Genomic DNA, 17,973 nt, shown 5'->3' on the forward strand with positions numbered 1-17,973 from the left:
AAAAATCCTTTCTTAGCGAGCATCTAGAAGCCAAGAGGAACATACGTGCCAAATTTCAAATTTGTAGGCTTTACGGTTCTGGAGATTTTGTGATCGCGGCATGAGTGGTTTTCGCTTTTATATATATATAGATAAACTGACTGGCTTTCTTCTTTAGCTTAACTTGAAGCTTGCATAGGAGCAGTTCATGATGAATTCCAGTCATATCTAGTCATGTCTTTGATGTTATAACTGAGCTCCTCCATCTCCTTTTAGCAATAATATAGTCAACAGAATCAAATCAAATCAAATGGAAAAGATAAGAAAAATACGCTTCACAGACTTGATTACATGGGTATTAACTCTATAATACTGAATTATTTGGCACCTTTCTCTATTTTGAATTCCAAGAATTCAAAAAGAATACAATCTTTGCTTTATTCTCTTTCATCATTTCCAGCAATCTCCTTTCATATTCATCCTTTATTATTAAAGTAAAATTATTTTTAAAAGATGTAGGATAGATAGAATCATAGAAAGATTATGGATTGTTCCACAAATGAAACATTAAAAAGACTGATTAAAAATATTAAAAACTTTGTATACAGTGGAAAGAGTATGTTTTTGTTTCCTAAAAGTTCCCTTTAGAATTAAATTTGTTGTTATAGAGATTCTTCTTCCATCATCTTATTGTTCATCAGATCATTGTTACTGAAAGAAATTAGAACTTATTTTATTTCATTATAGATCATATAGCAGAAATTTGGAGGAACAAGATGCATCACTGAAAGAAAAACAAGCAAATTCTAATCTAACCACCTACATTTCGGAAAACACTGCAGGCATAACTTCAGAAGCCTATAATTCTCAATATTTGGGAACATCAGAGACTTCAGGAAAAAAACTATCAATGGTAAAGCACACATTAATGAATATGCCATTTAAATATAAGGATTTAATTATTGTTGAGCTTACTGAAGAGCAGTTAAAAGGACCAAAGTGAGCTACTTAGCAATTTCCTTTAAAAAACATCCTGTTTAGATCATTTGTGTTATAAAGTGTTTGTGTTGTTGTTCATTAAAGCATTTTTAATATACCAGAACACTATATTTAGTTTTTATGTAAGTCTCCTAATCATACTTTTTTTAAAACTATAATAGACTTAGTTGGAAAAACACACACGCACACACCATCCAAGTGAACACAGTGACCTTAATTTTCAGTAGACAGTATTGCATTGAGTGCAACTCAATACATATTTATTTCATTTGCAATTATTTATTTATTTGGGGGTAGTGTGTTAAGACTATATTGTGTGAGGCTTCCCCAAGCTGTTCAATTGAACCTTCTAAATAAAACAGTCCAATTTTGTCATTGTGTAAATTTTAAGTTGATATAAATGATGTGATTTCAGAGCTTCCACTATCAGAATTAAGAATCATTGCAAATATTTTGTACAAGATATATAGCATATCTACTCCAAAGATAATCTTGAACTTCTTCCACTTAAAAAGAAGTCCTATGTTAAAAAAAAACTTCTCAGTGCCCAGCTTTCTTTCTTGTCAACTAGTTACCAATTCCAATTAAAATCATTTTTGGAGATTCCTTTCTTCCTTCATAATGTGCATATATGAAAAACTTGAATATGAACATGGCCTTGAAGCTACACCCCCCTTGAACTAGTAAGAGAATCATCATTTGTTTCTAATTAAATTAATGGCCTGTAGAAAAATTACCACACTTACAAAATGAATTGAACTCCAGTGTATGTAGCCATATTTTTCCTCTTTCTTTTACATACACAAGCACATCTTCCTTTCTATTCTGCCAGACACAGAAAAAGGAGGTGAGGTGGGGATAATGAAATGGGAAGGGGGTGAAGAGAAGGGTAGGGAAGAGAGGTAGAAACAAATTGGATGCAAATAGGAAAGGGGAAGACAGTTAATAATCACAACTTTATCAAATTTATATACCACCCATCTCCTAGCAAGACCAGGATAGGGAAGAGTCGTTATTATTTTATAATAACTTATTTAGGCATTATAAAAGGCTTACAGGTAGTCTCACCATAGTAGTTGCTTCTTTTCCTGGGTATCCAATTAGTGCAGCAGTAATATCTGCAGCCATTTACATTTCTTATTCTTTCCTTTCCAACATCTGTTGAAAAATTAAGACGATTCCCCCTTCCTATTTGCAAGTACTGGCTGTGGGGTGTATGTGTGTGTGTGGAAGTGACTAATCTTAAAAATAGTGGTAAGACACATGCTCTGCTAAAAGTTTATTTTCAGTGCCTTTTATTTTATCTTTCATCTCTGCCAGACTCTTCTCTGGGAACGTCGGGCTTTTCCACTAAAAACCGAAGAAGTAGAAGCTTTAATACCCCAGCGTCACCCAGTAGTTCATCAAGAATGTTCAGATACGTCTGTTCTTAGAGATTCTGACCATAATCCATACACGGCCTTTAGTTTTCTCAACGATAACCAGCCACAAAAGAAGAGTTCTGTCTCTGAAGTGGAAGACCACCAAATTTACTTGGGGAAAAAACAGACGTGACAGAGAGTAAAGTTGCTGATTTAGGAAAGTAAATCAAGCTGAAGGAAGATGTAAGGTAATATATTTTCATGCTCATGCAAGCAATAATTTTCTTCATAATATTAATGTTTACAATATAATTTTTTGACTTTTTTTACAGGCAGGATGAGAATGCAAGAGCTATTTATATTTATCTGAATTCCAAGAAGAATGTCCGGTAGACTAATATATTTGTTGTGAAAAGTGGATGCTCTTAAACTGTAATCTCAAATCATTGTCCCATCTTGATCAAATATGCAAAGTGTCTAGTTATTACAATGCAGCAAAATATATCTTTGCATTTAGCAAGTGGTAAAATAATCAATCTATAAATATATAAATGGAACACATACTTGAATTCATTGGGCTAGGCAAGTTAAAACTACAGATGAGATAGTCAGTTTAAATGATTTAATTTTCTGTACTTCAATGGATTTCTCTCCCCCGCCCCTTATTTTAAAGGTAAGTACTAGAAGTATCTGAGAAATTCATATTTCTGAAGCAATGGAATCTATTTCTATTGCATTTAGCAGTATTTTTATTTATTTAACTCTTTTGTATCCCTACAAACACTATGTATGTGTTACAATCAGCAGATTACGAGCATCCATTTTCGTATCTTAGAAACTTTACATATACATGGAAAAAAGGACATTTAAATATAAGCATTATGAGCAAGACAATAGCTGTTAGAAAATGATAAGACAAATGAAAAAGTTCTCATTCAAATTCCAAAATGCTGCATTGCAGTGTTACCTGTATCCACCAGGGGATGCTAGGTGAATAGATATTGCACAGGACTGTTATGTGCATTTACTGCTACCAACTCAAGACGATAGTTCTTCTGTGAGGAACTATTGATGGCTTTTATTAACATAGTATTATTAAGTATGCTTTATAAAACTGCCATTTCCCAAAGGAAGCTTTAATGGGTAGATGGCCAAATTTTAGTGTTCCATTGTCCCCAGCGGATTAGAAGTACACTGGCTAATATAAAAATGTTAAGTTGCCTTTTCACACTACAGCCTATGTTAGATTGTAGTTTGCTATATATTTTGGTTTTAGCTTTTTAAATATTTTGTCCAGGAAATTAACTTTGAATCTTGCTTCTGATAGACCAATTTTCAATGCAAGGTTTTAAAATTAAAAGTTATTTCTCTATACTACAGTGTGATGTTAATGGATTGAAATGTGTAATTAACATATAGTATCCCTTTAGTATTTTGTATTTAACTATGACAAATCATGATTGGGAGATACTGTTGGCTTGGCATCAAATGTTTTACATAATTGTGATGAATATGAAATGACATTTTCCCCCTCTGATTTGCGTTCCAAAGCCGAAGTCTGTATTTTTGTTGGTCAACTTTATTTCTGGTTTATCATCTTCCTCATATTTCTTCTTAATATATAAATTACTATGACTTCTAATATATGAGTATCCAGCCAGAATGAGAAAAATGAAAACATGCATTCTTTTAAAAACGATTTTTATTTTGTTGATTTGATTCTCACTCTTAAAACAGAGCTAATTCCGATTTACATCTTTATTAAAATTAGCTAAAAGGTGGGTTTTGATCATTTGAAAGATGATAATACTTTTTTCTGGTAAGTAATTTTTTTCATAGTAATAAATTTCTTCTGAACATCTTCTGTTCTTATAGTTGCTGACAGGTGAAGGAGATGCAATTCATACATACTATACATTGCTTGGTCTAATATAGATGCCTGTTGTATGTGTGCTAACTTCTACTTAGTTATTTTAAATGAATTTAGAGACCTATGTAAATAATTACATTGTATTATTTTTAACATGCAAAATTTCCTAATCAAATTTATTATGTTTTATCAAATATTCTGTTGAATTCAATAGGGCTTACTCTTAGCCAAATTTGTACAGGATTGCAACCTTTGCAAATTAAATAGAGGCCTTGACCAAAGCCAGAATCCCTAAAAGTTTGCTATCAGTTTCAAAAACGACAAAAAGTATGCATTTAACTACCTCATCTGCCCAGACCTGGCATAAAAAATATTTATTTTAATACAATTGAACAACAGAAAAAGGTTCTATATATTTTCTTGCTTTTATGCTCTTCAGCTTACTGTTTATGCAAATCGAGATACAAGGATTAACATTTTTTTTAAAAAAAAATCTGTTCATCCCTGTTCTTTAACACTGTCTCCTACTGTTTTTTCAGCATAAAAAGGGTAGGTAAAGGATCGGGTTATTTTTTTAATTTCAAAATATATTCTCAATAAAGCCAATTAAAGAGATTAATATCAAACATTCCACTAAAAAGAGAATTGCAATATTTGTCTTCATTGTCATATTTTTCTTAAGAAAATGATATAAATGTTGTAATTTGATGTGCCAATCTTGATTGGAAGAGAAGACTGTTTTTTGTTCAAAAGGCATTTGACAGGCACCAAATCATAACATTTCCTTAACTACTTTTATAGTATAAACTTTATATCTACTTCTGAAACAGCTGTGTCAATTGGGAACCAAAAGGATGTGCATGTATGCATTAAAAAAAACCAAATTATTTTCAATTTGCAAATAATTTATACAAGCTGAATGATAATTAGCATTGCCTCAAAGCTCAGGTATGCATTCTTTTTCAGGCTGAGGGTACAACCAAGAATTGCATGGATTCTAGCAAAATTAAAACATTTAATGTAAATTACTGTCAAAGTATTTAATAGTTTTTCCTTCTGTCATGTTAACAGTTACAACTGATGGCAATTTTTAAAAGTTTTACAGATTATATACCCATGATCTTAACATTTTAATGGTTTGCAATTTTTGCTGTTGTTATTTTCATATTATGAACATTGAAGCAAATTTCCTGCTCCTTTTATTTCCATCCTTCCATTTCTCATATTTACCCTTCCATTTATATTCTTAAAGTGGATTAGATCTACAATTGTTCATCAGGGCCAAGTCACTCTTCAAACTTTTCCAATTCAAGGGTTTATTATTTAGCATTTTAAGGAATCACTACATTTGTATTTTAAAAAATTAAAAAAAAAAACCTTTTCCATGACAAACTGCTGCATGAAATCAAGGAGCAAGCAAGCAGCATTTTCTCCAAGATCACAAGACACTCTTACTATGTATTGTGCTTGGGTTTTTTGGTCATAAAATGAGTCTCCAAAGTTGATGTCTTGTTTATTCCACAATGGTATCCCAACCCACCCATAATGAGAACAGTAAAACACAACCCATTTGGCTGCAACCTGATTTTACCGATCAAGAGAACGCTTTTGAGCAGCTTCACAACAGACATTCCTCAGAAGGTTAATCACAGCTCTAGGGTCGTCACTCTTCATTATAGCACTCCCAGACACAATCATATTTGCACCTGCCTAAAAGCAAATCCCATGACACTGCATAAGAATTTTTAAAATAAACATGCAATAATGAATTATTAATTATAGAAAATTGTGAAATACAATATATACATTCTAACAGAAAACAAACAACAGTTAACCAGATCAGCACCTTTAATTATACTTTCCTTGTTACTCCTAATCAGCAAGAAGCATCAAGGTTTGTCAAAAGTACCAAATGAATACTCAAATGTTTTGCAAAAAAGTTAACTTCTATATTTAATCGGAATGAAGAAAAAAGTTTAATATTAAACAGATTTTAAAAAATGGATTACCTAGACATAAGAAGTTCCAATAATTAAAATTTTCCATTTAAATGAACTGTCTCTTAATCTTACCTCTGCACATTTATGTATAGTATCAGGCCCTACACCACCATCTACTTCAATATCCAAAGAAGGAAACTGGGTTCTCAGCCAGTGAACCTAGTTAGCAATGCAGAAAGAACAACATCAATTAACAGGAGCAGTAATTGTTTTTCTCATAATATGCAAAAATTAGACATCAATGTATAGTATTAACATTCTCAATTAAAATGTTTAAGGTTGTTCCCATTATTTTTTCATAATGCTGGGATTTTTGAAATAATTGGCAAACTTACTTTTGGCATCATATCTTCCATGAACTTTTGTCCACCAAAACCAGGTTCCACTGTCATAACTAAAGCCATGTCTATCTGATTGGCCCATGGTGCTAAAAAATCTACTGTGGTTCCTGGTTTGATAGCCAAACCAACCTAAAGAAGAAAAGGACCAAAATATTAAAACAACTTGTATCCTGAATATTTTAGAAAAGAAACAAAAAGATTCAGTTATTCCCACCAAATAGTGGGTAAAAAGCTGTGCCAAATAAACTTTCTAATAGCAAAGAAAAAAATAGATTACTTCCAATGTGCAACTACTAAGGTAATGTTTGCTTAATGTGCTCAGGAGTTCAGAATTATATGACACATTGGTTTTAAATTTGTGATTAAAAAGCATTCATTAAGCACTCATTATAGTGATTGGTATGTATCTGCAAAGTGTCTGATTTCAAAGTATTTTAGTGTTTGGGCTCAAAGAAAAAAACTGTTCTAAATTTAAGACAAATGTGGGAGGGAGTCAGCACATGTTGCTTTGAGTATCTTGACATTTGTGAAGGGGAGTCCTTCTAAACTGTTCCGACCATATAGACATGAAGTAAATTGGCTTCATCTTTGCTGCTATGGGCTGGAGCTAGCTAAGAGGAGAACGGGAATCAGGGTGAAATGTTTTATGTAAGCAGATGTAATTAGAGTACTCTTGTTGAGGTCCCTTTTTCAGAAATTCAGATTCCAAAGTATACAATACATAACATATATGTATTACAGGTACTGCTGTGATGCTACAAATGCAGAATTACACTGATGTATACTTTTCACAGGTAGAGAAGTATACTTTTACAGTTGCCAAGTTACTCATGAGCTGTGTTAAAGTGATTCTAGTGCTGTCTGCTCTGTTGGATTTAATTCTGTGGCTTTTAATGAGGCATGCAAAATCATTATCTTCCAACTTTTTATAGGTCGGATGGTAAATAGCAGCAAGCAGGGACTGCTGTTCACTTAACATTCGTGACCTAAGATAACCAACTGGGGAGCAAAATAAAAGGCTTGTTTTGAGTTATTGTGAATGATGGGACATTGAAAAGTTTCAAGTGTTTGTTCCATTCAAACAGAAAACACTCAAAACTTTTGAGAAATTTTCTGCAGGAAAACTGGCAGTTAAAAGTGTCTCATGGAACATTTTGAATGGAGCTCTTTTGTTCCAAAGAGAACAAAACATTAGCAAGCCAGAAACAAGTAAATAGCACAATAAATATAGGAGATAATGTACCTTAACAAATTTAGTTGAGCTGATACCGTGTTTCCCCAAAAATAAGACAGGGTCTTATTTTCTTTTGAACCCCGAAATAAGGACTTGGCCTTATTATCGGGGGGGGGGGTCTTATTATTTTGGGGTGCAGGAGGCCCAGGCAGTCTGCACACTCACAGCCAGGAGTCCGGCAGAGAGGATCCCTTCGTGCGCCGCCATCAAGCCCCTCCCCTCCCACGGTGTGTGCATGTAGAACACAAGCACCAAGCCGCGTGAGTACCTGTCCCCACCCCCTGCTCGCGCACCTTCCAGGCCTCACCATGTTGATGTGGGTGAAGCTGGTGAACACAAGGTCCTTGAGCTCATAGCCAATGCCTCCGGCACCCACGTGGAAGCCACGTCCTGGGCCAGCTCTCCCTGCAGGCTCCAGCTCTAGCCATCACCATAGATTGGGAAGCACACTCCCAAAGTGGCCACTGCCCTGGCTGGGGTTTGGAAGCCACAGAGGCAGAGTTTTGGGAAGAGAAAGAAAGACTTCTGCTGCTTCTGCTTTTGGCTGCATGCAAGGGAAGCAGCAGAAGTCTTTTTTTCTCTCCCCGAAACTCTGCCTCTGCGGCTTCCAAACCCCAGCCAGGGCAGCGGCTGCTCTGGGGGTGTGCTTCCCACTCTATGGTGACGGTGGCCTGAGGCCTCTCCTTCCCCCCTGCTCCTCTCTGCTCCGATTGCCCGAGCACTGACTGACTGGAGTGCCTGCGGCAAGGCCGCAGGTCCAATTTACTCTTTCCAGGTGCTTGGCAGCGAGATGCTGGGCAGCTGCGCTGAGGGCAGCGCCGACAAACAGCTTGGCCAGCCCAGCCATGACCAATGCTCCTCACCCGTGGCTGAGCTTGGCCGCCGGTGGCCACCCTGCAAAGGAAGCCCCGGGGCGGCGATGCTTGTGCTGTGGCAGGTGCTCGGTAACACAGGCTATGTGGACACGGCGCCTGGGCACAGGGGAGAGAGCGGGTGGACCGCTACCATGGCGCAGGAGCAGGCATTTGACGTTTACGGTCAGTGCCGTGGATGGCGAAAGGGGCAGGGGGCGCAGGAGTTTGCAGGGATGTGGCTGCTTTGGGAGGGTTGAGGGACCTGTGTATGCATATGGGTGTGTGGGGGGGGAGCTTATTTTCGGGGAAGGGCGTATATTTAGGCCCACCCCCAAAAATCAAACTTGGTCTTATTTTCAGGACATGTCTTATTTTTGGGAAAACATGGTAGTGTCATAAGTAGGGGAATAGGTCCAGGGTATATATGGCTTCAAACACCCACATGCATGCATATGGCTATGGTTGGCCATATGCTAACTATATTCATGAATATATTCTTTACAAATACTTTTTAAACAATATAGCACAAGAATCCCTACTGTTACCAGAAAAATACTTGAAAGGAGCTGTAAGAACTAAGCACCCAACATCATAGCTCTGCCACATCTCTTTTTAAGTGCAGCCTCTAAGATTCAAGTTATTCCTCTCCTTGTTTGACAACAGATACATGTATATCTAAGAATTCAATCACATCAAATACAAAAATGCTGAATTACTTCCTTGGGACAGAGTGTAGTATTTTTTTCTGCATGGTTCCTGGTCTGAGCATTGATTCCTATCAATTAGAAAATGTTTAGAACAGTAATTCCCACATTAACATAATGAAGGCAACTAGAAAAATAAAGTGTCTCATCTACCAGAGATATAGGAAACATTGTCCTAGAATATAGAATATCTAATTTATTATGTGATATCAGAGCTATGTGAGGTTAAGGATTATTTTACTGAAAGTATAACACCTTAGCAACCAATTTGTTATAGTGGTTAAGACATAGGTGAGAAATCAGGAGACCACAAATTCTAGTTCCGTCTTGGGCACAAAACCAGTCACTTTCGGTGACCTTGAGCCATTACTTGTCAGCCCTAGGAAGAAGGCAATGGAAAAACACTTCTGAAAAATCTTGCCAAGAAAACTGCAGGGACTTTTCCAATCTGTCTCCAAGAATTGGATACAACTGAACAGAAGTGGAAAAGGTGTTTGTAATACAATGTATATTTATTTAGTATTTTAAAGGAATAGGGGTATTAATAGAGATACAATGTAGAAAAAGGAGTGGCAGAACCCAGGAGTGGAATTAAAAGAGGGATCAGCCTAGAATCCTTACATAACCACAACAGAACTATGTACATCCCCCCTTCCCTTGAACTCCACTGACCCTTAATTTCACCCAAAGCATGTGCTAAGCCATTGGTTGAAAAGAGGAGTTTACTAAATTCTAACAATTCCAAACCTCTCACCTTCATTCCATTTTCTCTTATATCTTTGATGAGGGCCCCTGGATTATCGGTAGCTTCTATATGAAAGGTATACTGATTTGCACCAGCAACAGCCATAGGCTTTACCCACTGTTCTGGTTTAGCAACCATCATATGCATATCTAGAAAGAATAAAATAAGATCAGAAGCACAAATTACTGGACTGCATATTTTCTGAATCACTCAACCAGAGGACAGTCCCAATTTATAAAGCATTCTTGGTTTTAGGATATAAAAGATAGGATAGGAACCAGAGGTAAGCTTTTAGCACTCAGTACCCAAGTACATACATATCTAGTAGACTCTTTCCCTCAAATGCTAACATATCAATCTGTTTTGGGGATTACTAATACCTTAAATTCAAGAAAAACCCTGTTAATATGCTTTTCACCTATGCTTCAGAAGGCCTTGGCTATATCTCATTGACCCTCAAAGCAGCTATTCACCTGGATACCCTGTTTTGTTGCTTTGGAGCTGCTCACAACCTTTGCTTGTGCCACTGGCATGCCATCTAATGAGGGGAACCCCTTACTACCTCAACTGATGGCCTCTTCTTCTTCCCCAAGCAGTCCTGACCAGTGAAGAACCCCAGAACCCACTAGAGCAGCAGGGCTGGCTCTGCAAGAAGTGTTTTAATATGTGGACTTTAAACAAATAATTATATATAATTATATGATCAATCATGATTCAACTGATGCTATAATCACTATTCACTAAATAAAGAAAGGCTTTAATTACATTAGTATCCTCATTTAATTTTTGCACATCCATGGAAAATGAAAATAGAGCTGAAAGCAGCCCAGATTTTTTTTAAAAAAACAGTTAAAATTCTACACCTTGAAAAAAAAGTTATTTGCCCCTCCTTTAAATGGATTCCAGAAACAACTAGGAAAGAGAAAGGTAAAAAGCCTGAAATGTCGGAAGCTGCAGCAATGCTGCTTTCCTAAAATCCATTTAAAAAAAAAAGTACTTATGTGCCTGGGTGTGTAAGTAAATAAGGGGCAAGAGATCTTGCTAGGTTTAAAAATGGGCACTCATGAGTGTGCGCACTGGTACCATACTTGCCTCAGATTAATATTTAACTGAATAAAATATTAAATACAATATTGATTATAAACAGCAAAACCCTAAATCCAAATCATTTGGCTTTTTTGCAAAGAATATATACATATTAGCCAAGATCTCTAATATACACTAATGTTCCAAAGGAATAAACTGTAATGTCACTGTTTTTCTTATATGCAAAACATTCAAAGGGGTGCTAGAGTGAGTGAATCACCTATTCTTGAGAGTACCAAAAGGAAGCCCATCTGCTGCAAGACTTAAATATCTTCCTTGACGGCTGCCTCATGTATTTCTGCTTGTGTGGCTGTATAGGGAAGAGCCCCTGGACCCTCATGAAGCAAAGCCATATACAGGAAAAGGCAACCTCCAAGTCTTCCAAATAACACAGCTCCTGTAAGGCCTTGAGAAGAGGCTCTTCAGTTATGCTAACACGTTCTGCAAAACAGCCATTTGGAAGCTTTAAACCACCTTCAGATGGCATTTCTTTCACATCTTATGGACAATTCTACAGCTCAAAACAATGCTGATGTAAGGAGAGGATAATTCAAATGTATCTCATTCTAAATCTAAAATTAACCGAAAACTAATAATAACAGCTTACCAAAAAAGGACTGCTGACCCAGCTGCTTCCGAAGGCTCTCTACAACAGGATGGCCAAAAGTTATGTTTGGAACAAAATGCCTATCCAAATGGAAAAAATAAATAAATAAATCCATTGTGAAACAATTTTTGCTGGACCATTTCAATATATGCACAATTTTAAATAATTAACTGGTAATTAATTTACTGATTAAATATTAGTAAAATTCCTGCAATGACAGAAGAGAAAGATCCTTAGCACTGAAAAGACCTTCAGCCAATGGCAGCAGTTCATACTTTTGGAATCTCAGTTAGACTGGAGGGAGGGGTTGGGGGGGCAAGCTTAAGAGTCCTTGCATTGCCACGTGCAGAATGCCACTCAAGAACTGGAACCATTACAATCACTCTACAGGATTGGTGATTCTGCAACCACTTTATGCAGAATGAGGTCTGTCTATATTGAATTTTATTCTAAAATACCAGTATATATTGGCAAACAAGTTTAGAAATGCAACTCCCTGCTCCTATTTTCAGTAATCTCCTGTCCACAATATTACATAGCTACAATCTACAGCTTTAATTCTATATATCATCACTCTCATATTCCATTGATTTTAATGGAATTATTTTGCAATGTATTTGTAAGAAACAGATACCCAGTTCCCAAACTTGGTAGATCTCTCTCCTTTGTAAATCATGGGTAACAGGTTATTAATATTTTACATCAGTTTTTTGCCAATTACATTTTTGAGTTATTGCAAGAAAAAACTTTCCTCTAAACTGAGGAAAGGCAGTACACATTTAAAATGTCTTCTGACCCCCTAGTTTTATTTGGATGCATCAGCAGCATCTAAAACTCCTAAGAAATTATCAATACTGAAATATATTTTGATTGACTCTAAATAGATATTTTACCAATTAGAATATTAGTTATTTGAAATAAAGAGCTATAATAATATACTGTGTGCAAAATTATTAGGCAAGTTGTATTTTTGAGGATTATTTTTATTATTGAACAACTAAAGTGCCCTCAGTCAATCTAAAATGTTAATAAACCTCAAACCTAAATATTTAAGGAAGTAAAAGTGAGGTTTTGGCTTTCTTAGGAGAATATCTATGTGTGCACAATTATTGGGCAACTATTTGTGTGCAGAATTATTATACAAGTAAATGAAAAATGAAAATTTGCCCATGTCGTTTATTTGCATCTGTGAGAATAAACAACCAACTCAAAATGTACAAATAAACATTTCTGACATTTCACACACACAAAAATCAATGACCAATATAGCCACCCTTCTTTTTAATAACAGTCATAAGCCTTCGTTCATGGAGTCTGTCAGTTTTTTGATCTGTTGATGATTAATTTTTTGTGCAGCAGTAGCCACAACCTCCCAAACACGGTTCAGAGAGGTCTATGTTTTCCTTCATCGTAAATCTCCCATTTAAGAAGGGCTCACAAGTTCTCAATAGGGCTTAGGTCAGGTTAGGAAGGGACCATGTCATTCTTTCGTCTTTAAGGCCTTTACTGGCTAGCCATGCAGTGGAGTACTTCGGTGCATACAATGGAGCATTGTCCTGCATAAAAATCATGGTCTTGAAAGATGCAGACTTTTTCCTGTACCACTGTTTGACAAAAGTATCTTCTAAAAACTGGCAGTAGGTTTGGAAGTTGATTTTGAATCCATCTTCAACCTGAAAAGGTCCAACCAGTTCATTTTTAATAATACCAGCCCAGACCAGTACCCCACCTCCATTTTGCTGGCGTCTGAGTCGAAGTGGAGCTCTGTGCCTGTTACTGCTCCAGCCATGGGTCCATCCAACTGGTCCGTCAAAAGTCACTCTCATCAGTCCATAAAACCTTTTAAAATTCTGTCTTCAGATATTTTTGTATGGGATTACTAAGCATGGAACATTGCAAAATATTTGACTAATAAAGATGTGTTCATTTATTAGTTTGTTTTTAAAAAATTTAAAACTAAACTAAAAAAATAAATACAGGTTTCCCCTATGCTATGGACTTTATAAGATACAATAATTAAAGTAAAACATGGGGCCAAATATGAAATAATTTGACTTGTTTTCTAGGTATTTCAAAAGTAAAAGTTCTGTTTTATTCTAGTTCATTTGAGTACAAAGATGCACTGTAGCCCATTTACACACTTTCTTTCCTATGATTGGTTGATTTAGAAAGGGTTTAAATTTTTGCATGCCAGCTGCAGTGGCCATAAAGTTAAATATCACATGACCGTTTTGCTTAGCCACAACAATCCAGCAGTCCTGCTTGCCATCATAACTCAGGACCATGCAGATTGTTAACCAAGGACTTCACATGATCATGACATGGGAAGAGGCGGGAGTCCCAGAAAAGAAATCCAGCGGGTGAGAGCTATGGATGAGTGCCATGGGCAGGCACTAGGGAACATGTCCGGATGTTATAGGTGGGTGGATGAAAAAGCAGTGGAAGCAACTTGCAACATCTTGACAGCTTCTCTGTTGACAGTTTGTGGCAAGCAGCAAGGAAGATTGCAAATGATGACCTCATGACTGGAGGAGGCTGTAATGGTTGCAACTTTGTTGCATTAAGTCCCCCTTCCTCAGGGTTGTCATAACTTTGAACAGTTGCTGAATGAGGGCTTGTAAATCGAGGGCTACCTGTATTGCTAAGGCAAAAATGCTTCCAGGAAGTAGTCTGCATTATCTTCCCTCAAGTTCCAGGCACCATAACAAAGCATTGCTAACAAAATACTGTTTTCCTGAAAACGAAGTAGCTAAACAAAGTGATGATAGTATCGACTGCCATGGCTAACGGCCAGTTGGCAAGATCCCCATCCTTTACGCAGCTCTTCACGTGACTGAGGGCTGTTACGGTACAGGCAGCCGCCCACCCATCCCAGCATAAACCTGCTGGCACTGAACACGCCAGGAATTTGCTTTTTGTTTCACAAAACATCAAAAATGACGTTTGACTGACCGCGAGTGCTGTAAAGCACCATGGAACGGCATATAAGTCTAAGTGCTGTTGCTATTAAATATTGCACGAGAGCACCGTACTTTCCTCCTTCCGTTCTATTCCAGGAAAGGTTCATTCAGAAAAAGGAAAGCCGCCCCGAGCCAATCAGAAGGGCGATTCTTATTGCCCTCCTCCCCGCCCACCACGACCGTCATCTACTACTAGAGAGCCGAATGACAGGCGTCGGCCGCCCACGCGAGGAAGGGAAGGAGGGAGGGGACCCTGTCCCAAGCGCTCGAGCGAGTTACCCGTCCATTACATCCAGGTGCAGGTAGTCTGCGCCGCAGTCCATCATGCGCCTGCATTCGGCTCCCAGAGCCGCCAGGTCGCTGTTCAGAATGGAAGGACCTATCCGGCACCCCGACGCCATAACTATTTCTCGGAGGCCCAGAAGCGGAACTCATTCCAAACCGGAAGCAACTCGGGCTTCGCCAGTCCGCGGAAAGCAGTTTTGTGGGAAATGTAGTTTTCCTCTTCTTTGAAGGTGTGGCTTTGAAAACGGCCGCTTAGGCGCCAGGGGAGCTCACCTGCAAAACGCTAACCGTGAAAAGTCTATTTGGTTCGTCTGGGAAATCCCGAAAATTAAGTCACCTTGATTTGTGTGTCCGCGTATTAAGTGGAGCCAGTTATTGCTAGGCCTTTCAAACTGTTTAGGCCTCGGGAAGCCCCAGAAGGGAGGACGAACCGACTGGCTCTTTCCCCACCTTACTTGCCTTTTCGGTGCGAATAGAGAAAGGAATCGCAATTGTGTTGCGGACACTTAATTTTGAAATGTAAACCACAGGATATGCCGTGATATCTATCTCTATATATGAGACATCTCTCTCTATATGAGACACACACACACATATGTAAAAAGTTAAAATCTCAGGTGTGTTCCCACATCATTAAAAATCTGTTAGTTGAAATACTTAAAATCTTGGCTAAAATCCCAGTTTAAAATCCTCCAAAATCCCAACAAAACACTTTGTAAGGTCTTTGGAACTCTGGCTAAAATCCTAACCAATACTTTAAAAGTTTTGTTTTTGGCAACATTTCGACAAGCTCTCTAACTTGTCAACATCAAGAGCCTTGGTAGTACAGGGGTTTAAGGCACCCTGTTATTAAGCTGGTTATTAAGACCAGCTGCCTGCAATTACTGCAGGGTTCGAATCTCGCCAAGGCTCAAGGTTGACTCAGCCTTCCATCCTTTCTAAGGTAGGTGAAATGAGGACCCAGTTTGTGGGGGCAATAAGCTGACTTTGTATAAATATACAAAAGGATGAAGGCTATTGCTGAGCACTTTGTAAGCCGCCCTGAGTCTTCGGAGAAGGGCGGCATATAAATCAAATTAAAAAAAAAAAAAAAAAAAACATCGGGCCCCTACTTTCAGTTTAGAAGCTGTGGGTATGCTGCGAGATCGAAGTTGTCGCTTTTCTATGTTCGCTGCTGCTGACGTATGCCGGTTGGCCTGCAACTCTGTGTCCTGATTGGAGGGCAGCAGTTTTTTTTTCTCCTGCTTCATTATCCTAGCTGCAGCCTGACTGCGTGTTAAAGGTAAGGTGACCAGACGTCCCGCTTTTGGCGGGACAGTCCCGCTTTTGAGCAATTTGTCCCGCGTCCCGCGGCGTTTCAAAAAAGTCCCGATTTTTCTTGAGCCCCAGCTGATGGCTAGAAGAAAAAAAAACTGTTTAAACTCTTGCCCGGGGCTTCAAAGGGCCGCCCTACAGGCAATCAGTGTAAAGCAGTTTTTTTTTCCCCTAGCTAAGCTTCAGAAACGAAAACGAAACCGAAACCAGGGTCTTTGGTGCAGCGTGACAAAATGAGGCAGAGAGAGATTTATTTTTATTTTTATTTTTCCTCCCCAAAAAAGGTAGGTGAAAAACTGCAAACATGGGAAATTTAGGAGGAGAGTTCAAGATTTTAAAACACAAAGGAAAAAAAGCTGTATTTAACTAGGGAATTGTAATAATTGAGATACTATTAATTGTATATTGTGTTGAAAGCAGAAATGGTTAAGTTGTGGTTCGGAGGAATATATGGGAGAAATTATTTGGTTTATTATTATTGGTAAATATAATTAATTGATTTGTAAGAAATTGGATTGCATGGAAATAATTGGAATATTCATGTTCATATTGATTAATATACAAAAAAGATAGTTTTATAACTAATTGATTTATATTAAAATGTTGAATTTGTATTAAACAACTGTATTACATAATTACATAATTAAACAATGTGAGGATGGATATAAAAATAGATGACAATGGGAAGGGGTATAATATAGAATAGAAGGGAAAAATTGAATTTGATTAAGATTAGAGATGAGGATGAAGGGTAATATTGGTTTTTTTAAAAAATAGATGAGGAATAAATATGGCAAAAAGGAAATATAGAAATTGTAAATTTAATTGAAATGACTAACCGCTGTTTAAATTTGTGAACCAGCCAAATATTCTGTTCAAAGAAAATACATTGTATGTTTGTATGTGTGTTTCTAATTATTGCTATTTATTCATATTTGTTCTCTTTTATTCTTTAAAGTTTTAACAATTCATTCTTTATCTTAATATCTTTATATTTGCTTGGGGTTGGCTTTCTTCCCTTTCATCTTTTTTATTGTACAGCAATCTTTCTCCTCAAACCTACCACCTCTCTCTTTTCTTTCCTTCTTACTTTCTCTTCCCCCCACCCTCTTTTTCTCCTCCCTACTTCCTCTTTCTTTCTCCTTCTCCTCCTCTCTTCCTCCCTCTCTTACCCTCACTCCTACTCTAATTTCCATTCCTTCATCCCTCTCTATTGCTGTAATCCTTTAATGCATATGGACTACTCAGAGGGCTGAAAAAGTTATTTTTGACTGGTCCTCACACTTTTGACCAGTCCTCGAACTTACGACTGTCCTCACATTTTACATTTTTGCCCTATTTTGTCACCATGTTGAAGAGAAGCAGTTGTGAAATGAGTGACATGGTTGTTAAGAATGCTGCATGGGCATAAATGTGAGGATGGTCATAAGTGTGAGGACCAGTCAAAAGTGCGAGGACCTGTCAGAAATGACTTTTTTCAGCTCTCTGGTTAGTCCTTTTGTGCATATGGACTACTCAGAGGGCTGAAAAAGTTATTTTTGACTGGTCCTCGCACTTTTGACCAGTCCTCGAACTTACGACTGTCCTCACATTTTACGTTTTTTTCCCTATCTTATCACCATGGTGAAGAGAAG

At 37.4% G+C, this 17,973-nt stretch overlaps 2 protein-coding genes across 4 annotated transcripts in view; one reads left to right on the forward strand and one right to left on the reverse strand.

Annotated features, from left to right (window-relative positions):
* Positions 1–2,552, forward strand: part of KANSL1L (KAT8 regulatory NSL complex subunit 1 like) — a 48,595-nt gene extending 46,043 nt beyond the window's left edge. The window contains exons 14-15 of the mRNA XM_070956782.1: positions 727–892; positions 2,299–2,552. Of these exons, the coding sequence (XP_070812883.1) occupies positions 727–892; positions 2,299–2,532 (400 nt within the window). The 3' untranslated portion in view covers positions 2,533–2,552. The remainder of the gene's footprint in view (positions 1–726; positions 893–2,298) is intronic.
* RPE (ribulose-5-phosphate-3-epimerase) lies at positions 2,482–15,148 on the reverse strand. 3 transcript variants are annotated; one of them, XM_070933207.1, is made up of 6 exons: positions 15,020–15,148; positions 11,781–11,860; positions 10,097–10,236; positions 6,545–6,679; positions 6,282–6,368; positions 2,482–2,510 (listed from the first exon to the last, which is right to left on the reverse strand). In XM_070933207.1, the coding sequence occupies exons 1-6, from the start codon at positions 15,139–15,141 to the stop codon at positions 2,508–2,510; spliced, it is 567 nt and encodes a 188-aa protein (XP_070789308.1). In that variant the 5' UTR covers positions 15,142–15,148; the 3' UTR covers positions 2,482–2,507. The 3 variants fall into 3 exon arrangements, with proteins under 3 accessions (XP_070789308.1, XP_070789305.1, XP_070789307.1); XM_070933204.1 differs by lacking the exon at positions 2,482–2,510 and adding an exon at positions 5,235–5,919; XM_070933206.1 differs by lacking the exon at positions 2,482–2,510 and adding an exon at positions 5,235–5,919 and having other exon boundaries at positions 15,031–15,102.
* Between the last annotated feature and the right edge of the window lie 2,825 nt (positions 15,149–17,973).

Source organism: Pituophis catenifer, unplaced genomic scaffold (genome assembly GCF_029215685.1).
Source record: "Pituophis catenifer annectens isolate HBS135680 unplaced genomic scaffold, rPitCat1.0.hap2 SCAF_1, whole genome shotgun sequence".
In the NCBI taxonomy this organism is placed as follows: Eukaryota; Metazoa; Chordata; class Lepidosauria; order Squamata; family Colubridae; genus Pituophis; species Pituophis catenifer.